The sequence below is a fragment of the Pimephales promelas genome, chromosome 22 (assembly GCF_988280905.1).
Source record: "Pimephales promelas chromosome 22, fPimPro1.hap1.1, whole genome shotgun sequence".
Taxonomy (NCBI): domain Eukaryota; kingdom Metazoa; phylum Chordata; class Actinopteri; order Cypriniformes; family Leuciscidae; genus Pimephales; species Pimephales promelas.
In genome coordinates this window covers 17,274,091-17,300,943 of record NC_142790.1, presented here as the reverse complement: position 1 = coordinate 17,300,943, position 26,853 = coordinate 17,274,091, and the positions used below count along the sequence as shown (strand labels likewise).

The following is a 26,853-nucleotide window of genomic DNA, read 5'->3' as shown; positions in this document are numbered from 1 at the left end:
CTTTGTTTAGAATAAACGACATCTATTGGCGAAAAATCCTATAGTGTGCCTTTAAAGAAATAATAATGAGTGCCTTTTTCGATCTTAGAGAGAGATCCGTCACCCCGTAAAGCACAGACATGCAACAGCGTCCAGCAATTAATCGCAGTCAGTATGAACATCCCTTAAGGCTCCCTAATCCTAATCAGCCTCATCATATTTATCAGTGAATATCATTATCAATGCCCAATGCGATGCTAGTATCAGAGACTCTAAGAACATGATTGTGTCCCTGCATGAAAAAAAAAAAAATGTTTTTAGCACAAACCGACATCTGGTCATCCAAATAATTATAAGGTTTCAAACAACAAAAAGCAAAATGGAGCCCAGGGAAAGTTTACATATGGTTGTAACAGACAGCGCCAGCCCACAGGGCATTGAGCCGAAACACCAGTCACGTCTGCATTGTGCCGAACTGACAACTTTTAAATTAGCAAAGTATTTCTCTCTGAGCTTACGAAGCCCAGCAGGCATATCACCCTATAGCCCAAGACTGGTTGCCCACTGAAGCTAATGTAAGCAAGGCTGAGCCTAGTTAGTAGTTGCCCTCCTGGGAAAACTAGGTTGCTGCTAGAAGAGGTGTTAGACAGCCCAGCAGGGGGCGCTCACCCTGTGGTCTGTGTGGATCCTAATGCCTCAGTATAGTGATGGGGATACTATACTGTCAAAGAGCACCATCCTTCGGATGAGACGTTAAACCGAGGTTGTGACTCTCTGTGGTCATTTAAAATCCCATGGCACTTCTCGTAAAGAGTAGGGGTTGTCCTGGCCAAATTCTCTTAATTGGCCCTTGCCAGTCATAGCCTCCTAATAATACCCATCCACTGAATTAGCTCTATCACTCTCTCTCGTCTCTCCACCTATAGCTGGTGTGTGGTGAGCACACTGGCACCGTTGTACGGTGGCTGCCGTCGCATCATCCAAGTGGATGCTGCAAACTGGTGGTGGTTGAGGAAAGAGATCACCTGATATGATTATAAAGTGCTTTGGGTGTACTAATACATATAACAGCACTATTTAAAATGCCTCATTGATTCATTGATTCATTCATTCATGTACACATGGTGGCAGCAACACCTGTTAGTCTCATCCTGGGTGTTAAAGAAAGACAGAAAAGACATAGACATACACATTTTCACCCACCTGGATCAATGAAAGATCCTCTAAATGCAGCCTGAAGAGATGATTTCTGAAAGAAAAGACAAAAAAAAGGTATGAATTTCCTCTCAAATCAGAACACAGGTTGTCTCAGAGGGTGGGAGGGCATTGTGGTTATAAATAGAGACTTTTATGGGCTGCAAAATTTAAAGTGAATCCATGTGTAATAGCAATTGGCCAATGTTGTGAGAGGAATGTTTTGAGCTTTTTCAGAGATAAACAAGTCTATAAATAAAACAGAGGATTCCGAACTAAATTGCCAAATTAATTGCTGAATAAATCACATTAATATGCTCCCTATACACATTCACTTTCAACTGAACTTGGCGTAGCAGTTCAAGTTAGATTTTTCATATGATCCGCATTCCTGGCTGAAGGCTAACCTTGTGTTAGAATCAAAAACCTCCTTTGCGAAATGTGCAGCCTACTGTCACTTTAATGAGCCGATGCTGGACCTTCCCTAAGGGTAAGATGCTTGTTTGGAGCAGCAGACGATTGTAAATGCTGCCTGAATTTTAATTCTGGGCAGCAAAATAACAACACAATTTCCTCCTCCAAACATCTTGGATTGAATATACAATCTAGTGTAGCAATATACTGTTCTGCCAACTCTAATCTCAAATGCAATATTATATGTGGATCTACAAATCGCATATCCATCCAACATGATTTTACATTCATCTGTGCATGACGGAAGCACAAACTTATTTGCTCAAACAATATGGTACATAACCTGAGAGCGGAGCCTGTCTTATTGTATAAGAGAGTACATGATAGATCAGGTTGCTGTGATTAAGGTCCATTTACTGAATCGACATGTCTATTGATTGTGTTTCACTGCATTACCGTTAAAGCCTCACTATCAATGGCTCCTTTTCACAGACTAGTAGACCATTTTTTCCTGTAATGACCATGCAACTACACTATCAATATAGAGGTATTCTGATCGTACTGTGCTTGTAGGTTATTAATTACTATTTCTTTTTGTTGTTGAATTTCAGTGCAGCTTTATGGGGCATCAGGCACAATGCAATCTACCAAAGTAGGTCAACTTCTTTTGAACTGTTGGTTCTAGAACAATTTCCCTCTTCAAAAATGATGTATCCATAACCATAAGACACCCCTACAATGAGGAAAATGCCCTCAACTTACACTCAACCTTAACTCTACAATATGATTGGTTAATAGAAATGTTGTTCTATGACCAGACTCAATATTCCAGGTCTGTCCAGTCTGGTGTTGGTAATTGGCAGAAATGTTCCTTGAGCTGCTGAGTATCTTCACGAGAACCCTGTTGTTCAGTGACCTTGATGAAGCGGCACAGCTCAGCTGGAGAACCTTCACACACTCCATTAGGCCAGACTGTGTGTGCATTTCTGAGGCCTTGAGCACTGAAAACCCATCTGCTCCAGGGACAACCAGTCGAGCCGAAAAAAATCATGGAGTTCAACCAAGACAAGACATTCGTTTTCCTCTTCACAGCTCAATTTGAACAATATTGATCCACAGCTCCTGACTCATCCTATCCATAGTGAAGTACTTTAACTACAGAAAGATGGGTGATCTGCACAGCATATACAGTGTTGTTTACTGTGATCGTCACCTCCAAAAATGGCTAGAAATGACTGTCATATACAGCAGTTCTCAGTAGGGATGAACTGATCTCATAATCAACTTTGAATGTATTTTTTAAGGGTGATAACCAACCAATGTATTTTATTTTCTCTGTTCCGTTTTGCCTGTGTTCCTGATCATCCAGTCTGTGTATTATTCCTTTATCCGAAGTATCTCCTGAGTGTATGTGTCAGGGGCGATTCCTCAGAAGACACAGTGAACATCTGTTTAACATCTCCTCAAAAAATTGGATGGGAAAATAATCCAAAAATAAAACAATGCTTCCATTGCACTATGATTGGATATTTGCCTATGATTAGTTCATGCGATAAATCCCGCCTCTTATTTACATGCATGTTCCGCATCGCGAATCTGAACGAATAAATGACGCTATTGGGAGGGCTAATTAAAAATTAAGTAAACAAATCAACCACTTACATATCACCACTTTGACACGTCAAAATTAAACTTGAAATTGCCAGAAAACATGATGGCTGTGAGTATTTTTTTAGTAATCACAACCATAGGTGAAATAAAAGGTATATCTCAGTGTCTGTGACAGCATTTACCATGCCTGATGATTGATGATCTAAAAATGAGTCGAGTTTCAAAAAGAACCACAGAACATCAGCTCACATATTGTTTAAATTGTAACTGCCTACGAACTAGATGAGATTTAAACTTTAAAATTGTATTTGAAGTCTACATTAAAATACATCTTTTTTGATAGAGTAAGTAACTGGGATATTAATTTGTTTACCGGATGAGAAATGATACATCCCATAGTAATTTGTCTGTAATTTCTTGTCTCAAATATACTTGTCTCTTTAACTTAGAATATTAAAAAGTAACTTCTATCGGCTGACACTGATATGACTGCGGATTTATTGTGCATCTCTAGTTCCCAACCTGAACCTAAGTTGGACTTAAAGGGATACTCCACTTTTTTTGGAAATAGGCTCCTTTTACCACTCCCCCAGAGTTAAACAGTTGAGTTTTACCGTTTTCGAATCCATTCAGCCGATTTTCTGATATTTAGAAGAATATCAGTAACCAGACGGTTTCTGGTTTCATTGACTTCCATAGTATATATTTTTTTTCCTACTATGGAAGTCAATGAGACCAGAAACTGTCTGGTTAGTGATATTCTTCTAAATATCAGAAAATCGTCTAAGTGGATTCGAAAAACGGTAAAACTCAACTGTTTAACTCTGGGGGAGTTGTAAAATGAGCCTATTTCCAAAAAAGTGGAGTATCCCTTTAAAGAATAGTGGATTCCTTCAGCTCCAGGTGTTAGTATCCTTCTTGTTTGAGGGGGTTTGCTGTCTCTAAACCTGAACCAAAATAAGTGACATCTACTGTACAACAGGTCAAGTGATTTTTTTCAGTTGAGCCTTTAGCAGTGATGTGTACTTCTTTGCAACACCAGGAAGAGATTTTGATGTTTAGAGAGAAACAAAAACCCCAACCGCATTACTATCAACTCTAGCCGAGTCAGGCTTGATAATGATGTGTTGCACTTATGAGAGTTAACTAACACTTTCCATCTCGTTACTTTCAAGAAAAGAAAAAAAAAATCTGTTGAAGATACAATGAAACACTAGTGAAGTGAACGGTAATCCTTGCTTCTCAGAGAAAATGTAATTATTCCACCACTCTCGGTCCTGTGGGTGAATGAACTGTTACAGTGCCTCATATCAACCCGTTTCTGCGGTTGTCACAAAATAATTGCTTGGAGACCATCCGGGCTGCTGACAGATCGGGAATATGAGATTAATTTGGCTGAAGATGTATGGCAGGACAGTGTGAAAGTCTATGTGGAAATCATCACACTCATTAATTAGAGCTGGACATAAGAAATCCTATCCTATTCTCACATTCATGGTGCGATATTTTATGAAAGTAACTGTCAGCGAGGAGGGTCTATGCTGTTCTTTGTCTGCCACAAAAGTCCTGCAGTTTCATTGTGTGGCTTTGTGAAGACTCATATTATTTGTCAGTAATGGGCTAATCATGGGAAACCTGGCAATCGTGACATTTTCGCAGTTGGTGTCAATTTAGTGTTGCTGAAAATATAGTAAAATATGAACGTATGGCTTTGCTGACACATTGTCAGAGCCTATGACATCGCGAAACACACTCATTTGTATACTGAGACACATGGACTGAGCCCTAATTCAATTTCATAATGGTGATGGAGAAAGGTGCCATTACCTTGCGCCAACGATTAGTTCGTTCTGGCCTGGGTCAAAGGTCAGCTGTGAATAATCAACGGTGCCCTCAGATCTGAATCGATGGATCCAAGGCTCGATTTCTGCAGAACAAGAGAGGACACATGTTAGTGCTCATCACGCAGATACCGTTAAATATTTTGTAATACTTCCCATTCTGTTAGTGGACACCAGAGTGCATTCATGTGTGTTTGTGTGCGGGTGTATGGTATGCATAGCAAATGCTCTTGCTGTGGCGCCTTTCATATTAACCTCTGGCCCCAGCATTAAAGCCTCAATCTTGGCCTGTCTAACATCTTTTTTGCCTACCTACCTCTGTGTAATGGGATAGCTGCTGGGTTAGCTGTTCCAGTAATGCTATAATTTGTTAAGTTGTGCTACTGGTCATTGCCTTTTTTCCCAGCTCTGAGGTGTAGTTTCACATTAAAGTGCCCCCTATTATTTTCAAATATTACCTTTCATGCAGTGTGTAATATAGCTTGTGAATGTAAAAAGGTCGGCAGAGTTTTAAAGATCAAAGTGCATGACAGATAAAGTTAAATTTAATGATCTCGTCTGAAATATTCTGCCAAAACGAATTGTCAGCAATTCCTCACTTCCTGTTACACAGGACAATGTAATACATTTGAATAATGCCAGTCTATGGTCTACATTGGCTGCCTACACACAGAGTCTACTTTAACCAGACCTCGAACACTGTAGTTGAAGCTGAGACTGTAAGAGTTTGGTTTGTGTTGTCAATAGGGATGTCAATTTTCACAAATTTCCCATGTCCAATCGTCGTTTAACTGTCACCGTCCCACAGGTTGCCATTATATTTTTAAAAAAAATGATATCTTAGAAAAGACCTTACGTAATATTGACAAACTATATATCATTTGAAAGCTTACAATCTCTAGTTTCCATATTTGGTGACTGATTTTCAAAATAATTTACACAGGAGCCGTAATTTATCAGTTTGCAACAAGAATATTTTCATACTCATAAGGCATGTTGAGACCTTTATTTTGAAATAGCAATGAACATGAAAAATCATGAAAAAAAGTTAGAAACCTCAGTTTGATTTCATGCCAAGATTTCAAAAGATAGCATCCATTCAATTATTTTAGAAAAAAGGTTTGAAAATGTTTTAAATATTACAAAAAATAATAATAAATTCACCATTTGTGTTATGGCAATAGGCTATAACAGGCATGTGTGTTCTTTGTATGTGATTCCTAGAGGTTGAATTGAATTCATATCAAAATCGGCCAAACTTCCCATACTACTTCTGAATAGGATTTCTACTTCATAAATTGTGTGAAATTTGTGAAAATGATGGTTCAGATCACTCAAAACACATATGGAAATGGAGGCGCCCTTATATGGGCTCTAATGGAGTCTGGTTGTGCCCTAGTGAAAAAGTTTGGTACTGCGCCCAAACAAAATCTCACTGAAAGCTATTTTTTTTGAGATATCAACCTAAAATTTGAAACACAACTTGTTCAGATTTTTGGCTTTGATTTTTCTGCAGTTTTAGAGTAGCCTAGGTTTTGAAAATATATATTTTATATAAAATATGAATAATACATTTTTTTACATTGTACATTTTTATAAACTCAAACTTCTATAACTTTTTTCACTTTGTTTCACTTTCTTAATTTATTTCGCTTCGAGAAAAATCTGCCAAATTTCTTTAAAAAGAGGCCAGTCTTACGTTTATATATTCCAAAGCATTCTTGAATTACAACCATTTACGTTTGAAATGAGCATTTCCATGTCTATTCAAAAAAGGGCGGTGAGAGTTAAGAGGTTAAATTAAACAATTAAATGATTAGTCGTTAGTCTAATACTGCAATATGCGTCTGTTGCAGTGGCATATAAATGCCGCTCAAAACGCTTTGTTCCACACCAAATGAATGAGAAGGGTTTTTAATTTTAAATTGAAATTAAATTGCTTAGCATTTATTTTCTACTGTAATTCAGGGTTAAATCAGGTAGTGATAAAGAATTTAGTAGTGGTCAGTTAACTATTTTTGTGCATTCCTCTAAAGTGAGGACTATTCAAGCAAAGGCAAAGGCTCAGTTAAACGTTTCTATGTTCTGTATCACTGTGGTGTGTTTGTTTCGTTTTTCAGTTTAAAAGATGAATGAGCCTTTAAATCTCATTTGTAAATGCTTTACAAGGCACAAATAGTCCTCACTTTAGATGAGCTCACATACATGGTTAACTGACCACTATATGCAGTTATTATAAAGTATTACCAATTATAATGATTACTGAAGGATCATGTGACACTGAAGAATGGAGTAATGATGCTGAAAATTCAGCTTTGCCAATAATCAGTATAAACAGCTTTACTGAAGAATAAAGCTTCCTCTAACTCTTATGGGGTTGTTTTTCTTCTGAAGAAGAGTGTCTCAAGCATACAAAAGCAAGGCAGAATTCCCCAAAGATCCACAGCATCAGTTACCACGATGTTCCTCCATAAATCTTGCATGTCTCTATGGAATAGCCCTAACTCCAGCAAGCGTGGAACTCATAAGTGAATGTGGAGACGCTCAATGTGGTTCTTGGAAGCAGTTTCCTATGTTGAAAATGTATTAATTCTTTTAAGGCTCCTGGGTAATTTAAAAGCTTAAAACCTATAGTCCTCTCATGACGGCTAATGGTGGACGTTCATGTTCGTTTTATCTTTGTGTCCTTCAGCATACAGTATACTTGGTTATATATGGTAAAGGTGTCAATTCATGAGAAATTCATTCAAATAACAGATTACTACATACTATCGAAATGTGTAAAACACAAATCGCCTTGCAAAAAACTTTACCTCAAGAGTCAGAGCCACTTTAGCAATGCATGTCAAATAAAAATAGCATGAAGATGTAAAACAATGTAGGCAGTTTCCAAAAAATCATCCTCAGCATGGAAGCAATTTAAAGCTTTCAAGGCCACGGCTGTCAAAACTTTTCTGTAAAACTTCTGTTTTCTTGAACTGTCAAGGACTGTTGCTTTTAATAGACATTAATATGTTTGCTCGTTTCAAAGATTCTTTAAGAACAGGAAGGAACATCTGACAAACCGCAGCTGTGTAAATGTTGGGGTCTTCTGGCACAAAGTGGCTCTTAAACAAGTTATCTGACCAAAATTACACAGGGAGGATTTCAAGACTAAAATGAGACAAAACCACTTTACAAAGAGTGTGTATTGTTTCCAAATGTTGACACTTCATGAAAAAAAAAAGACTTAATTGACATTTATTCATTTAGAAGATCGTTTGTTAAAACTGACTTACAAATGACTTACAAACATTTTTTTTGTTGTTAAATTACAAAAACTGGAAACATTTAGCAATAAGCTTGAATTTGTCAACATTAGTTGATTAGACATCAAACTTACAAACTACAGCATTCTGTAAAGCAATGTTAAAGGTTATGTTAATTTATATTCTTTTTTTTCATTGTTAATGCATACAGTATAGCATTAACAAAAGTTAAAGCTTATACAATGTTGAAAATATATTAGTATATGCATAGAATAACATGAAACAAGGTTTATAAATTCTGTAAAAATATTGTTTATTATGATTTCATGTTAGCTATTGCAATAACTACAGTGATATTGTATAAAACCTTCATTATTACCCCAAACTATAATTTCAACAACACTCCCAACGAAAACTATGAAAAAAATATTAGTTTTTTGGTCCTATCAGTGACGCCATAAACACTTTTCAGTGAGCTGTTCTTAAAAGAACCATTTTTTATTCTTTGTGTGAATAACATTTTAATCATCCAAAGATACCCCTTTTCGCTTTAAAGAATGGAAAGGTTCCATGGATGTTAAAGGTTCTTCTTGGAACCTTTATTTTTGAGAGTGGCATGTATTTCAGTTTTCTCAAACATTTAGAAGAAATAATTCATGTTTTTCACTTTAAAAAATGTAATTCAATGTGTTACTTGCCCTCTATAATTGAATTTGAAATTCACTTACAATTTCTGAGTAAAAAAAAAAGTTCACCAATTTGTTTTTGTAGACATCAGCATGGTAGATATGAATGTAAAAGTTGCATAAATCAACACTGATTTATTATAAGTACATTTACATATGTGACCCTGGATCACAAAACCAGTCACAAGTAGCACGGGTATTTGTGGCAATGGCCAAAATTGTATGGGTCAAAATGATCGATTTTTCTTTTATGATCATGTTCCATGAAGATATTTTGTAAATGAATGCAACACAATCGCAATAATAAATGGACAACTTTAAAGGCGATTTTCTCAATGTTTTGATTTTTGTCACCCGCAGATTCCAGATTTTCAAATAGTTGTATCTTGACCAGAATATTGTCCAATCCAAACAAACCATACATCAATTGAAAGCTTCAAATGATGTATAAATCTACAGTTTCAAAAACATTGACCCATGTGACTGGTTTTGTGGTCCAAGGTCACATATATAAATCAATAGGATAATTAATTTTAAAGGGATACTCCACTTTTTTTTAGAAATAGGCTTATTTTACCACTCCCCCAGAGTTAAACACTTGGGTTTTGCCGTTTTCGAATGTATTCAGCCGATTTTCTGATATTTAGAAGAATATCAGTAAACGGACAGTTTCTGGTCTCATTGACTTCCATAGTATATTTTTTTCCTACTATGAAAGTCAATGAGACCAGAAACTGTCCGGTTACTGATATTCTTCTAATTATGAGAAAATCGGCTGAATGGATTCGAAAACGGTAAAACTCAACTGTTTAACTCTGGGGGAGTTGTAAAATGAGCCTATTTCCAAAAAAAAGTGGAGTATCCCTTTAACTGAAACTTTAAAAACTGTTCACTTAGGAAACTTACAAAAATAAGATAAATTCGAAAATAAAAGTGTTTGTTTCTGCACCAAGTCATGCAGCAAAAGCTCCTGCAGACAAAACTCCTACTGATCATAGATATGTACTGTACCTGTGAGGAAACATCTGCTTCTTAAACCTGTCATTGTTTTCCCAGAGAGAGAGAAAAAAAAAACACTCTCTGAAGTCTAAACAAAATGCCAACCTGACTCACTATGAATGTGCAACATCTGTCCAGACCATTATTGTACAAACCGGCACTCATAAGCAGAGCACTACGGCTTCATGGCACAGTTATGGACATTTTGTTTTAATCAACCAGTGTGTCTTTGTACAGAGATAACAATGGAGCTCTGCTGGAGTTCAGGCATAGCTGAAAGGACGTATATTTATATTATTTACAGTCTGCCGGGCGGAAAGCCGACTGTCCGTGGTGTCCTTCCCACTTTTTGATCCCAAACGGACATGGATTATGCAGTCCACGGAGATACGTGTCACCGCACCACTCTGGAGAAGAGAACAGAGGTGCTCCATTTAGGAAAACACACTCCCTTTTGGTCTGGATCGACACACATCTCTGTGACTAAACCCTTTTTATTGATTTTTTTTTCCAAATAGGCTGCTCTCCTCTATAAATGCAGACTGCAGGCTTGATTCAAAAAGGCAAATTAAAGGAGAGAGCAAAATGTTTCTCTCAGTGTTCAATTCACTCTACTGGGTGGCCTGACAAAGTCTGAAAGGTTTTGATAAAAAACAACAAAAAAAAAACATGCCCATCAATCACTCTTCTCTATAAAGCCTTTGTCAAGATAAGCACTGAACCGCCTGTGTGTTTGACTATAATTATAGAGGAAACTATTTCACAAAGCACGACATTTTTAAAAAACAGAAGGTATTTATTAGGCAGTGTGCAAGTATCAATTTAAGGTGTGAAAAGCTTCAGTAAGCAATGCCTTTTTGCCTATATGTTGAATTCTAGATTGTCAAAGCAATATTGAGATAACATTTGATCATTTGCCATTTATCGAACTCAAATTTAGAGTAAATCAAGTTGCAGACACTGATATCTTAAACGAAATACAAATGAAGATAAACGGCAACAGAATTTGCAATTCGATGGATAGTTTTAGATATAAATAATTAGTAAACAAACTGTGGATCAGAAATGTAATGTAAAGTACACATTAAATAAATACAATATCCATTTAAATTGAAACACATAGTATGCATTTATGTAATATTTTTATGGTAACACTTTACAATAAGGTTCATTAGCAAAGATTAACAAATGCTGATGTATTGTTCATTCTTAGTTAATGTTAATCTCAACATTTACTAATACTTTATTAAAATCTTGTTAACATTAGTTAATGCACTGTGAACTATCACAAATTAATAATGAACAGCTGGATTTGTATTAACTAACGTTAACAAAGATGAACAAAAACAGTAACAAATGTATTGCTCATGTTAGTTAATACATTAATTAATGTTTAATAAATGAATCTTATTGTAAAGTGTTACCATTTTTATTAACATAAATACATGAAATATTCTAAAGTAATACAGACAAGAACTCTTATTCAAAATACAAAAAAAATATATCTTTAAGATTTTGTACTTTATATTGCATTTTTTAAACTGATTAAAATTAAGATTTACCCATGTTTTATTTATTTTAATGAACAAATAAATAATTATATAGATCCATAAACACACTCATATACTGTATATATTTAGCATACTTCAAAATGTAGTAAACTTGTAGTTGTTGTTATAGAATGGATAAATAACTACATACAAGAGCTTGTAGAGAAAGCACAGCATATCTGAACTCCAGATGAGAGCTGAGGCCATAAAGGGCATAAGGAGTTCATGGCTTATTTTAGCAGTTTTGGTGGAGAAGTTCAATAAACACATACGAGAAAACCAAAAAGCCAGTGGCCGCAGATCCCAGTGCTCTTAGAATAAATGTGTTTATGAAGAAGGGGTTTTGTTTGTGAAAGCGTGCAGGTATTTGGTTTTGCAGCAGGGTGGCTGTTAAATGTGTAGACAGGGGCTCGTTCAGCGATGTGAAAGCTTTGATTCAAAAGCTCAGTCAAACAGGGAGAACGGAGATTATTTGAGCTACCAAAGGAATTGCATTTTCAAAACGGTGCCAATGGAGCATTATGTGTTTGGAATGAACAGTGTGTGTGTGTGTATGTGCGTGAAACAGACCTCCCTGTCGCTGCTTGATATAAAGCTATTACCTCTGCATTCACTATGCATATTTTATGAATGGGGTGCTAATTAAAAGGTTCGCGTTTTAGCGTTTGTGTGTGTGAGATGGGTGTTAAATATTGAAACTCACACTCATTCTGTAACACAGATGGTATACTGGCATAGGACACATTTAAAAAACAATGGGTTAAGTTTGTGATACGCTCACTAGCTCATGCTGACCCATAGCTTCGTTCTCAAGTTCTTACAGTCAGAGCTGATGATCACTACTCTAAAACATTGACCTTGCCTTTCCACTCCATTAGCCCCAATAGACCCCCTTTGGTTCTGACATTCAGCTACAGAATTATTTACTGAAATCCGCCTGCTAAATTTACATTGATTATAATACCTGCTCTCAGAAGGGAGTCGTGTAATTTAAGCTGGGGGGAAGGTGACTGAGTTTGTCAAAGCAATTAGATTTCTATGATTTGGCCCAAAACACACTGTTTAGGGAAAATGGATTTAGTGCTGTAGTCAGAAAACATGTCTCAAGGACTGTTTACAAATGTAATGGAGGCAATCTAGTGAGAGCTGTGCATGTAAACCTCACTCCCCTGGACTCCCATGCCAGAGACGCTGGGTTGAATCCCGCTCGGAGCGCGTCGAGTAGGACCGGTTACAGACCAAAACTCATAACTTTTTTTCCCCCACTAATCATTCCAATCAAATTAACAAATTTTATAAATGTATTATATTTATATAATGTCATTGTAATGCATTTATTCCTATTATAATGGCCATATCATGATGCGCATTCATGACTCCTGTTCAAACTCGTCCATAAAAATGAACAAATCTTTTCTCTAGTCAATTCGTTCATTTCGTTCGTTGAATGACTCGAAAAAAGATTTGTTCATTTTGATGAACGAGTTCAAACAGAAGCGCCACGAACACACATCACAGAACACTTAAACTTTAAACTTTAACACAAACCCTTAAACAGAACACAAAACTTAAACTTTATTGTTCGATAAAGTTCGATTTAGCGATCGTTTCGCTAGATAAGACCCTTATTCATCATCTGGTATCGTTTGAAGCATTTTGAAGCTGCACTGAGGCCCTGTGTACACGAGAGCACTCACGGGTGAAAACGTAAAAATATCCTTTCGTTTACACGGCGACGGCGTTTTTTGGGCTTAAAAACGCAAAAAAGTGAACCCACCCTCCAGAGTGGAAATCTTAAAAACTATCCATCGCCGCATTCCAGTGTAAACGGTAAAAAAGTCTGCTTGTCAGTGAAGGTTGTACGCAGGCGTGTGGACTTGGTGTTGTTTTGTGGCAGTGCTCCACATTGCCACCTAGCCGCCTGGAGTGCATAAACATTGAATATCACACACTTTTGCGTCACCATATGCACGCGGATTTCCCACCCAAAAATGCTCGTTTAAATGCACAATAAAAAGTGATAACGCAACGCCACTTTTGCGTTTTCTCTTCAGAATCGTTTCCGTGTAAACATGGCCTGAAACTCTCATTTGGACCTTGAAACTGTTGGAGTCCATTGAAATCCATTATACGGAGAAACATCCTGTAATGTTTTCATCAAAAACCTCAATTTCTTTTCGACTGAAGAAAGAAAGACATGGACATCTTGGATGACGGGGGTGACTAAATTATCAGCAAAAGTTTTTTTGTTTTTTTTTTAAAGTGAACTAATCCTTTAATAACGCGTTTAACTGACAGCCCTATTAATTACTAATAAGTTCCCTGTATAGTGTTATAAGTAGCCTAATTCCTGGATAATTATTTATTAATTACTAATCGGTTCCCTGTATTTTCACTTTAGAATACTGTTCCAGGTTATAAAAAAAAATTATTCTTGAATAATTATCTAATAATTCTTTATTAATTACTAATCCTTATATTCCCTATATTTTCAGTATCCCTCAGTTGTTGCCTAAAATACATGAATTTACTCAATGGCATTCAATGCGTAGGACACACACACACACACACACACAGTACTGTATATAAAATATAAAAACTAATCTAAGATTAGTGTTGTATGACTGTTCATTAGTAGTTACTTCTAAATTAGTTCTAGAACCTTAATTATAGATAATCAGTAGTAATTCTTTAGGAGGTATGACAGAATTCAGTAGTTATAACTGATACTTAACACAATTATGAAATTCTATTACATACTGATTATTTAACCCATCTTCCTTAGTAGTACAGTAGTTCATGAAGAATGCTCTATTAGTTCTTCAATAAATCCCTATTAGTTATGCAGCAAGTAAGATACAGTATTCTAAAGTGCTACCGGCACAGTTAAATGACATTTATTATGGGATTGTTTGTCATTTAAATTAGAAGTTGTTATATTTTTTGAAAGTCTCATAAATGTACAAAAAAAATAAATAAAACTTATTACTGTTTTAAACTGGGGTGAAAATCATTTTCATGAGACATAAGTGCTGTCAATAGTTTATATAGCTAAGCCTAATGTAAAGCCTCATGTCACCATTTTTTGTCACCATCAGATCTCAAAAGCAAACAACAAATGGTGCTAATATACACTCAAAGTGTGCTGTACTACTACCGGAAAATCACGATCCTAACTTTTATCTCCATACCACAATCTAATTTGGTTAGACAGTAATTAATTTTTTTTCGGAATCATTAAAATATTGGTGTTCAGAAGCCAAGAGACTGTATTTTAATCTGTGAGTTTTTAAACGATTAGCTTAAAGGTGTGATATGAATGCAAAATGCCCATTAACAGTTGTTGAGATGGTATTTTTACTTGAAACGGAGCAATTTCCTGGACCCGGAAAAAGTATTTGATACGTCACAGCTTGACAAGCAGATATTAATAGTGTTGTATATCCCAGCAAGCACTGTTAATTAGCATGCCAAATCAAGAACAAAGCTCTCCTGTACCTTGCTATAATGATGTGGTGTGTGGGATAGAAATGCTGACCTGTGTGAGAGATGAGTGGGTGTTCAGCTCTGTGGCAGGGGGACTCCGGGGCCCGTGTGGCCCCCCGGCAGGGCACCCCTCTGGGCAACAGCAGCAGCAGGCTGTGCAACAGGACTAGGCAGCGGGCCAGGGGCGTTCCCTCCGTGGGGGGAGCCATGGGGGTCCAAGGGACTCTGCTCAGTACTGCTGGGGCAGGGGCATAGGGTGCTGGGCATCTGCCACGGAAATCTGCAGAGAAAATGAGAGAAAGATTGAAGGAGTGTGATATGGTTTGATTGATTTTGCTGGTAAAACACTATAATAACTTTCATAACCTTCATTAATAAATAATTTTTAAAAAAAAGCACTATATAACAGATCATTATTTGAAGTCAGGACCTGACCATAATGACTTTGCTATAACTGTATATTGGAATAAATTGGAATTGGATTTTTTATTTTTGTTCTAACATTCAGAATTTTGAGTCTATGTATGGGAGGATTTCAAAAGATTGAAGGAGTATAATTATATATCGCAATTGTAATTTTTACCAAGTCCTGGAGTGTATGTTGTCTATGCCAAGTGATTGTATTTGCCTGGATAATTACATGTGCAAGTTTGTTCTTCTGCTTAACTGCTTAACTATTTCCACAGCGTGAAACAACATTCTCAAACACTAATCTATAATGGTTAAAATATGTGTGATAATGTTAAAATGTTGTCTCCCCTTCTTATGGATAAATCCTACTGTGTATTACTTTGGAAGTTAATCACTCATAATTGTTTCTAAATATTTCAAATTTGAACAGATACATAAAATTTAAAAACATAACATAAATATTAATAAAATACCTGATGCCATTTTATAGCCTATAAAATGTATTGGGGTTTTTTTTTACCAATCATACAAATAATAATAATAATAAATGACATAAGTAATAAAAGGAAAGCAAATATCATATAAAATATATTATATATTCCTAATGAAATACATTAATATATTCTTTAAAATATTTTAATGAGTTTTTCTAAATTCCATATAAAGTGGCCCTCATTATATAAAGCTCAGTATAAACATACTGTTATTCTATATACTGAGAATAACATAACATGACATACTGTAGTAAAAGAGCGTCAGGCACAGATTGTTGCCAGATAAAGAAAATGCAGCTGTTGGGGTCACTACATTCATCTCCCCATCCTTCTGCACTCTCATCTTTGACCTTAGACCTCACTTCCACAAATCAGCACAGGGATCTGCACTCTAGCTCCTCTGAAGTGCTCTACACTCTCAGTGAACATTGTAAACACACTCCACGGGGGCCATCACACTGCTCACATACAGACACACAACTCAATGTAGTTTTGCACTCCTGAGAAAATAGTGTGATTATAGATTTTCAGACTCATGGGCTGAAGAGCAAGAACTCAGGCAATGGTCTGATATTTGCCCATAAAGCAAATTTTATAAATCGTGCCAAGATTAATCCTTATTTTCTTTTCATTAAAAAAAATAAATTAATAAAAAAATTAAAAAATACAGCTAATTGTAAAAATATGTGTATTAAATGTATACAGTTCACCCAAAAATGAAGTTATCATTTACTCACCCTGTTCTTCTAATGCCATATGTCCTTCTTTCTTTTTTAAATGTACTTCTATCGCTCAGTGAATAGCAACCAGCATCAAGCTTTCAAAAAAAAGATGCAAAAAATACAGAATGGTCTTATGCGACCTATGCGACCATGCGTCGTATTTTCCAAGTGTTTTGGGGGATTGGGTTTGGTGAAAAACAAACCGAAAAATTAAAATCCTGTACATTACATGGTATTAAATTAGTATTTTCTACATAACTGCACGTTCATGAGACCATGGAGTTTTGGTCAAGAGATGTTCAACTCAGGAAAGAAAGTATAAGTACATGCTATTTTTTTGATTTTGAGCTGTTGAATTTCATGTCACGTTTTTATTGATCTTGATTTCTCACAACTTGTGTGCCTTTTCTGGATGAGTCGGAGTGAACTGCAGTGCTAATAGTCTCATGAACATGCAGTCATGCAAAAAAAAAAAAACAAGGGCCAAGGTCTGGATTTTCTTTAAATAATAGATTAAATGTATTCATTTTTATATCAAACCCCTGTATACCTGAAATATATGGCACAAGCCACAAGTTTTTTTTATATATATTTTTTTTTAAGATTGATGCTTGTCACTATTTACTGCCAATATATGGATGAGACAGAGAGGGACAAATATATTTATTTACATTTTTTTGTGTGTGTCAGAAACAAAGAGAATGGCATAAACCTACACCAGGTAAATGATGACTTTTTCATTTTTGGGTGAACTATCCCTTTATAAGTGAATAATTGAAATGAATCAGGGACACCTAAACTGTCAACATTGTTTTAGTATCTTGAGATATCTTTTTTTATTCATATTTTTGATTTTTAATAATATTTTTCCATTTTAATGGACACTAAAGTGAATCATGGACACTTAAATTGCATGCAACAACATCATTTTAGTATCTTGAGATATATTTTTTAATTAATATGTTTAATTTTAAATAATATTTTTCCATTTTAACTTCATTTCAGTTAAAGTTTTAGTAATTTTGTTGAATGTTTTTGACATTTTTATTATTTTGGAAGCACATAAGAATGACATAATTTTCAGTTTTTGAGTGAACTATTCCTTTAAATCACTCTAATTACTGTTAATTAATTACACATAAATACAATAAAATAATGTATTGACTCATAATACACTGTAAAAATGAATATGCTTTATCTAATCAATAGAATTGTGGCAACAGATTACAAGCAATATTATTAATTAAATTTAACAAATTAGAATTGAGTAATAATTAATCAAATTATTCCTTTTATTAAACTGAAAAGATTAAAAGTTAACCATTTAAACTGAGTAAAGTTTACACCAAAAATCAAATAATCAAAGATTAATTAAGAACTCTTTATTTTATATTGCCAACATTGAAGACATCTGATGTTAACAAGCAGAATCACGTCATTTTTAAACACCGATCACCATAATGGTGACTTCAATTTATGTTTTTTCTGTTTGTTGTTGTAAGTTTTACTCATTTTAAATGGTTAACTTTTAAGGAATTAATTTGATTAATTATTACTCAATTCTATTTTTTTAAATTTAATTAATAGTAATCTGTTGCCACATTTTTTTTTTTTTTTTTTGATTAGATAAAGCATATTCATTTTTACAGTGTAAAGTAGAAGTCCATGTTTTGTAGAATCTGATTGCAGGTCAGTTGGATGGACTTTGCAGCATTACATCAAAGCCAAGAACTTCTACCACTGCAGTGCAATAACCTGTCAATCAAACATCCCTCCATCTTTCCTTTCCTAGCCTCTCTACACTATGACAGTACAGATGAAATTGAGTCAGTGTGCGAAGGGCAATACAAAACTCGATTAGACCAAAGTTGTTCTCATCAGCAAGGCCACAGGGACTCAGTAACTGACACACTGCAGATCTAAAAGGCTTGTTGATGGGTCTGGAGACTCATGTCTCTAGTGCGTGGAAACAGGGTTTTACATCCCCTTGTCTTATTGAATGCACACACAGTTTCCTGTTAGCAGACGCTGGACAGAGTGGAGCCACCACTTTCTACTGGACAGAACTTAGTGATTTCTGATTTTCTCTTATGAACAATTCCCAGTACATTTGATAGAAAATCAATCAAACGCACATATTAGAAATTGGATTCAAAACCCAACGTTACTGATGGGGGGAAAATACGTTTTTAGATAACATTTCATATTGTAGCACATTGCAGTGCTTAAACACTATCCCACCCCCTCATACTGTATATGTAGAAAGAGACAAAAAATCAAATAAAAGATATGAATTACATTAGCGACTAACTGACTAACTCAGCGGTTGATTTGTGAAAAGTGCAAACATCCATAAGTAGTGTTTTATGCAAGCGGATTTGCTTTTAATCTCTAAGATTGTGTTCACACTTTTAGTTTATGTTTTTTTGGTCCTGACCAAAACAGAAAATGATAAATCCTTGTTTGCTTAGCATTCACACTGTCATTTCTAACATTGATTGAATCCTTTATGATGTATATTTTTAGATGGAACTTACCAAACATTTCAAAACAATGCTGTGTGCTGGAATAAATGCACTCGTTGTATGCGAGTACATTATGATGGCATTTTTAATCATGAAGAGCTTAGAAAATGTGTAAAGGAATCAAAATAATGCCAGGAATTCCTCCATTGCATATGCAAGCGAAGATCTTACACGACAGATCAGTGGTTCTGACACCTTTACCCAATTGTATTGGGCAACATAGCTCATATGACAGGATGTACCAGGTATTCTTGAGCATTCTGTATGTTTAATGGTCACCACATGCTGTTTTTAGTTTGTTTATATGTCTTTGGTCCGTGTTGCATATACAATTCCACTGAACCGCATCAGAGTTTGTCTGAAAGCAGACCGAGACCTGGTGAAAAGGTGGGTTTTGGTCCGCTTGTTTTGAGCACCAAGGTTTGGATGGCAGCGATCACACTTATATAAATGAACCACACTATCAGAGCGTTTGCACCGGTTGCAGTGTGTTTTAATCAAACCAAACCTGACAAGCATGAACATCCAGAGAAACAACTTGAAAAGATCAGATATGGCCTACCAGACAGCGTACCTACAGTCTGCTTCCTGACACATTGAGTTACAGTATGGTGCTCAAATGGACACAGCAAGTTCGAATCTGGCTGGCAAGATTGCCAGATTCCATGTCCATAATTTCCAGCTCTTTTTCTACTTTCCTGCAAGCTTAACCAATTACCAACAGGACAACATAATGGCTGGTTGTTAGTCAGGATGTCATTGACAGCACACAAACACTTGATTTCCTTTAATCATACAGTGGCTGCACATGACATTATCACATATTCCTGTTGTGGTCCATTGTCTGTCATGCAGGAAATAACAATGAACATGACAGTGATGGAACATTTCACCAGTCCGACAGGCTGTGTTCTCTCTCACACATGCACACTGCGGTCTGAGAGGCTTCCTGCTAAAATGAGCTAAACTCTAATTCAAGAGAGAAGTAATGGGAAATCACACTGGTCAATATGATCTAATTATTCATATAGAAACACAGGATCCTCTACATATTACAGTCTACCATATTCAGTGCTGAATCACTGGACTATCTTCCGCAATAAAATGCAATCTGGTTCCATCTTGAACCGTCTTCATTTCATTCACCCTTATATGGACAAAAGAAACATTTTTAAATAGTGTTCGTGTTAGAGGACAAGAGCTTTTAAGCTTCAAAACGTGCAAAACCACCATAAAGGTAGCCTGAAAAGTGATCCATATGATTATATGAATATGAGTGAGCCATATGATAGCATTGAACAAATAATAGACTCATTTTCATCACCATTGTTAACTGAAGGAACCAGATAATTGAATCAGTGAAAAGGGATAATTGAAAATATGGGACTCAAAAGAATGATTCATACATGAATTAGATGTCACTGAGGCTGCATCCAATATCACATATATACAAAATGTGACTTTACATTACCAAATTTACATTACTCATAAAAAGAGTAGGCAAGACGTATTTAAAAATGTTTCATTCTTTTTAAAATATGCAACTGTATGGAAAGTAAATGATGACTATTTTCATTTTCTATGAACTATTTATTTATGGTAGGATAGCCATAATCAAAAAGAAAAATGAAAGAACAGATTTCAAACTAGTTTGAAGGCCACCCAAATAAAAATCTTAAACTCTGGGTGTCATTAAACTCATTCTATACATGCAAGGTCGCTGACTAACACAGCTATCATTCATGGACATGAGCGAGAGCTTATAATTATACACTTTAAATGAACATACTGTGCGGCAGACCCAAATATGTGATCTTCACTATCCACGTTGTGTTTTCTCCATGTTTGCACAGATCCATCTTAACTGTGTTCAAACCCACTTGTGGAAGAAGACACATATTGCGTAAGCCGTGTTTCCACCACAGGAACGTTCCCCAGGAACTAAGGACTTTGGGGTGCGTGTTTACACCGCAGGAACCAGGGACTAAATGAATTTCCAGGTAAATATTTCCCCCTCCGAAAGTCCCTGCTTGCGAGGTAGGACCGTATATACCCGAATATAAGATGAGGTTCTTGTCCTAAAAATAGGCTGAAAAAGGGTATATTCCGGGTTGTCTGATATTCGAGGGGAGGAACCAATTGATAGATAGCCTTTTTCTCCCGCGCCGTCGAGAAGAAAGAGGGTTTCAGACGTGCTGAATATGGAGCCTTCCATGATTGGTCAGCTCGTCATGTACCTCCAGGAAGAAGGGGGCGGGTCTCCTCTATGAACGGTGCTTTTTCTTGCACGGCTCGAGCAGAGGGAGAGAGAGAGCGGGAGATCATCATCGAAAACCAGCAGACGATCCCACAGGGTGGTTAAATCCATCCCGTCGCACTCAGGGCAGCAGCCCTTGGTGAGTGCGGCCTCAGTGTGGTCACGGTCCAAACAGGAAGTGCATAGGATGTGCCGATCTCCGCCAACTAGCGGGCCTCTACACGAGGCACAGGTGATGCGAGGCCTTTGGTACAACACCTCGGAAATTTGCTCTTAAAATAATTTTCTGTTGAAAAACTGATTTTTTCCACAAAAATCTATTTTTTTTCCCAAAAATAAGTCTGGAAAATGGGGTGGTCGTCTTATATTCGGCTTATCGTAGTATATCGTCGTCTTATATTCGGCTTATCGTCGTATATATATATGCTGCTTTTTCAAAGTTCAGGAACTTCAGGGGTGGGACTTGGACACTGAACATGCTGATTGGTGGAGTTCATACCACATATTGATTGGTTGACTCCACGCAGAACAAATACTTTTTATTTCAACCACCATTTTTTTAAATCTGTTGCGGTAAAAGTTGTTTGCTATTCGAATCAACAATAGAGTTTAACATATACGATGAGGTTCGGGGTGTATTAAAGGTTCTCTAAGCGATGTGGGGCCAAAACATTTTTTGTCACATACATCAAACGCCTCCTCATTATCGGCTAGCTGCCTGTCCCCTAAACACACTGTAAAAAAAACACGGTCTCTGTAGACACCACAGGCTCCAAAAACGGCAACAAAAACAATCATGTCTCACCTGGACCACGAAACCTAACAAACAGTGTTCCAGCCAATCACTGGCAAGAAGTATTTGAGGGTGGGTCTGGGGGGTTAGTGCGCGTGCACATGAAGGGTGTGTGTGTGTGAAGGAGATAGAAGCATCAGAGGGAAGTTTGAAAAATGGCCGACACACGACCAAATAGACGTCATTCTGAAGAACAAATTAAAAAGAAGGAGTCGGATAAAGAACGTGCGAAGTTCCGAATTTACATCGGTAGCAAAGCTTTTGAACGATGGCGAGAACTCCGGCGGCAGAAGGGCTTCCAGTTCAGGTTGCTCTGTTTTTGCTGGACAGGTGGGTAACGTTAAATTGTTTTTTTCTTCAAAATTGACGCTTATGTTCGCCAAACCCACACAAGGATATAATTAGCTAGAACTATGCACGTTCACAATTATTTCAGGAGGCACGGAAGGGAGGGGGAGGAGATGAGATGCGGAGGAGGGAGGGTCTAGCTAGCCTCCGATTTGTTTGAAAATATTCAGAACGTCAACACCCAGGATCGCTTAGAGAACCTTTAAGCTTCAATTCAGAGGATGAAATCCAGTGGGAACTGTAAAGAAGCAAACAGTCCTACCCAGGGGGTAATCAATCAGCCGGAAGTTGAAGCCTCGCGGGAGGCGCCATTGTAGCAGAATTTTACCTTTTACATTGACTCCCATTCATTTTGGCGTCACTTTGACAGCGAATAACTTCACATCACCAAGGACTCCATTTGACCATTTTTTATTTCTAAAGAAACACGACAATGTATAAAAGGCTCTATTACCTTCTATCTTATGTCATGGCTCCGTAGAAGCAGTTTTTGTAAAAAATAGGCTAACGATTGCGTAATAACGAATTGACTCTCCGTCGCACAGTAGAGAAATTACCGTACACACAGGAGGAGAAGCTCGCAGGCAATCGGGGGAACATGGAGGCATAAAGTCCGATGAAGTCGATGGAGAAGCCCATAAAGAGTTGTAATGTTGCTCCTGCTGCTGAGTCCTACATCACCGGACTAATTTGCCTAATCTTTACGGTAACTTTAGACGCGGTGGAAATGCAGGCAGCAACAGGTCTGGGGGGAAAGTTCCTGGGACAAATTGTTCCAGGGAATTTCGGTTGAACGGCTATATACAAGGCAGACTTTTACCCTGAGAAAAAAAAACAATAATGGGACAAGACGGGAAATATAGGTTTCCTATACTATAGACTGACAACAAGGAAACACAAACCAGCACAGACAGTCACAGACAGATTTATTTCCTCTCTAGATCAATTTCAATCTTTCTCATCTCTGTTTTTCACTCTGACGTCTCCACTAAAATGGATATTTCTACAAACACCCCTGAGGAAACTGGATTGAGGAGGCATTAGCAGCATCTGGTCCAGAAAAGGCAAAGCGCAGGTCATCTGGTTCAGGCTGCCTCCGGGCGTCACTACACACAAAGAATAAATAAAAGGGCATTTTCATTCGAGCTCTTGAGGATTGAAAACGGCTCAGTCGTGCTGTCAGAAATAGCCTTCCCCATATTAAGAAACATCCTAATTGACCATCAGTGTTAGAACTGACATCATCACAAGGGTTTCCTAAGTAACAGGATAGTACTTTATTGAGCTGTAACATCCAGACAGGTCATTGTGAATGCTCTATAGCCAGAGTTTTGACGTTTGACTTGCATACTGACCCAGATTATAGTGTATTTTGGTCTGTATTCTGACTATTAGGAAAGAAGAGGGTCTCTGACCAACAATTAAAACAACTAAATAGCATTTATATCTCACTCTGGAGATGTAAGGCAAAAGTGAACCTATAGTGAACAACAAAGGAAAATTGAAATCTGCTTCCTGGCTACTAAGGGCCCCGATAAGTATATATATTTATACTTAAATATTGCATTGCTTTTTAAATATATTTCAGGAATTCTTCCAAAATAAATGTATAAAAAATAGCTAAGACCCTCTCTGGTTGTCACAATCTGTGGCCATAGTAAATGCATGGTGATAGAGAATATCAACACAAACCGTCTTCAATGATAAATCCAAATGGTTACAAGTAGGAGATCACGAAGGACACATAATAGTACAATCACCTAATATTAACTCTAAAACATGCAACGTGACTCATGAGACACATCGTTTTTATTGTCTTCTTTGGGGCATAATCCTTTTATCACTTATGACAGCCTGGTCTGTCTTGAGTATGCTGGTCACGTGATTTGCTTGAATCTTTTTTTTTGTGATCAATTAGTCAGCCTGACCTAAATCCAACATGGCTTCCAGTGGTGCAGAACATTCAGATTTTGAGATAAGTAAATATACCGGAGAAACTGAAAATTCTCGAGCCAGCAGCATGTGTCCAAATTTCAATCTTAACCATTCTATTTCATCAGAAACAATCTAAAAAGAGGGCTTTAAGTGTAAAATACTGAACTTGTCCTTTAAACATGCAGTGGCAGTAACAGTTAGCAGATTAATGACTTGGTCCTTTTTTATACCCTAATCAGGCAACGTGACCCAGGCGACACAACTCATTAAATCCAAAATATATCAATTTTTAAAAAAAAGTTATAATGGCTTCATGACAGCCAATGTCAAAACCAAACACCTGACAGTTTAATGTAATGTTAACCAATAAAGCTACGTGGTTTCTTAAGTTTGGTAATTAATCTGCTATGTCGTTTTTATAACATATTTCTGACAGGTTGAGTTGTCTTAGTAATGTCAAGTTGTCATGACAAAGACACAGGCAATGGTGTATTGGTTTATGTCAAGGTGTCATAACAAAGACATCTCAATGTCATGTCTGCTTAAAAAATGTCATAACTGAGCAAATTACACTCAATGACAGTTGTCATAAACATGCATAAAACTTCCTTCATATTCATAACATATGTCATGTGATGATTATGAAGGTGTCATGTTAGTCTTATGCACACCCCTTCAAGTAAAGTGTTACCAAAAATTCTTCTGGATATGTTTTATTTAAGTCCAGATGATATAAAACAAATATGTTTTGCTTAGCATTTTCTACTCTTGCCAGTTTAAGGGTTAAGATGACATGGAAGGATGAACATAGGAAACTAAGGGTTTAAATACACAGACAGAGTAATCAATAGAACTAAGAACAGGTGAGTAACTAATGAGTAACTATGGAAACTAAGATATAAACATACAAAAAAACTATATAAAGGATACTAAGATGACCAAAAAGAGTAATTTCATGTTTCATTTAATTTTGTTGCAGTGCCGTCTACATTCGGTTCAATCCAAATACACACACAGATAATTTCATCACAGCAACATAGAAATAAATAATGGTATATGTAATGGCAGGGCATTTAATACCATACAAAATGCTGCATAGCCAGCCAAATTGTTAAGAAAAAAAAATACACAGAGAAACAATTTTTTTTCCCTGAAATCTGTATAAAAAAGAGAGAACAAAAGGCAAAGCTGAGCATTAAAAAATACGTATATATTAAAGTGATAGTTGGTTGACCAAATAACTATCGCTGTAGTTTCCCAGGTGCAACGCATGCATGTCAGTCAGTAAACATTTACTACTTTTCAAAGCGAGAATGGAATTTTCCGCTATAGCAACCTCTTTATCCTCAACTGATATTTCTTCTCAGTCAGACAGAACCATTTCCATCTCAAATCTAATACTGCTTTTGGGTCCAGTGCTCTCTCAATCTGTTAAACCAACACCCTTTTAACAGATTGCACATCTGAGCAGACAACATCTGTCAACTATCGGACAACAGCAAGCCGCTTATCTTAAAATCTTAAACGCTAAATCTGTTAAAGTCAATATTAAGTGAAAAAAGAAAAAGAAAATAAGTAACACACACACACACACACACACACACAGACAAACACACGCAAACCTCTCCTTTCTCCCACACAATGACAGCCAACAACTGAGCAAAATTGATGGAGGGCTTGGTTGGAACTGGCTTCAACTTGTTGGTGGTAGGGAGCCACAATTGCAGGCTAGTTACGAAAACAATACTACTTAAAGACTGACATATTGAGGGTTATGTTCAGTGCAATAGCTTTGGAGCTGTTAAAGGGTAGTTTTGGGCTGGCTGGCCACATACAAAGTCAGATTTAAATCTGGGACAGCACACCCAGCAATTTCAGCCAGTCACACCCTAACTCTCCCAAGGTATACAGCCTTTATTTTTAACTATCTGTTTCTCTACACAACCTCTGATGGAACTAGCACTGACTATCCTTGGATATGTGCGAGACAAAGCTTTCCTGATGCTGAAAGCAAGCTGAGGCTCTGTAGTTATGTGGCTCTCTTCAAGAGTAACTGAGCCAGCCTGTTATCACAAGGTCATTGAGACACCGACCCATCCAGAAGCATTTTCAAAGGCACGAAGAAGAGCCTGCAGGCTCACAAACATTGAGACAAAAGGTATTTGTTAAGATGCATTTAACCTGTGCCTTGAAACAACAAATCTAGGTCACGGTTGACTTTTAACCAGATCACAAGTGCAGAACTCAGGAATCAGTGCAACCTGACTAGACAAAACAGAGAAAAAGGATGTCTTCCCTTTCACCAAACAGGAAGGAAACCTTCAACACACATAATATACTGGGCATGCTGCCATTCAAGG

At 36.7% G+C, this 26,853-nt stretch overlaps 1 protein-coding gene across 4 annotated transcripts in view; it reads right to left on the bottom strand.

The window, feature by feature from the left end:
- sema5a (sema domain, seven thrombospondin repeats (type 1 and type 1-like), transmembrane domain (TM) and short cytoplasmic domain, (semaphorin) 5A) overlaps positions 1–26,853 on the bottom strand; it is a 148,079-nt gene that overhangs the window by 94,368 nt on the left and 26,858 nt on the right. For all 4 annotated transcript variants that reach the window (XR_005622044.2, XR_016149226.1, XM_089125679.1 and 1 more), the window contains 3 exons: positions 15,061–15,288; positions 5,026–5,125; positions 1,183–1,228 (listed from right to left, as the gene is read on the bottom strand). Coding sequence is in view for 2 of the 4 variants with exons in the window: in XM_089125679.1 (XP_088981805.1) it covers positions 1,183–1,228; positions 5,026–5,125; positions 15,061–15,217 (303 nt within the window). In the remaining 2 variants the exon portion in view is untranslated. The remainder of the gene's footprint in view (positions 1–1,182; positions 1,229–5,025; positions 5,126–15,060; positions 15,289–26,853) is intronic.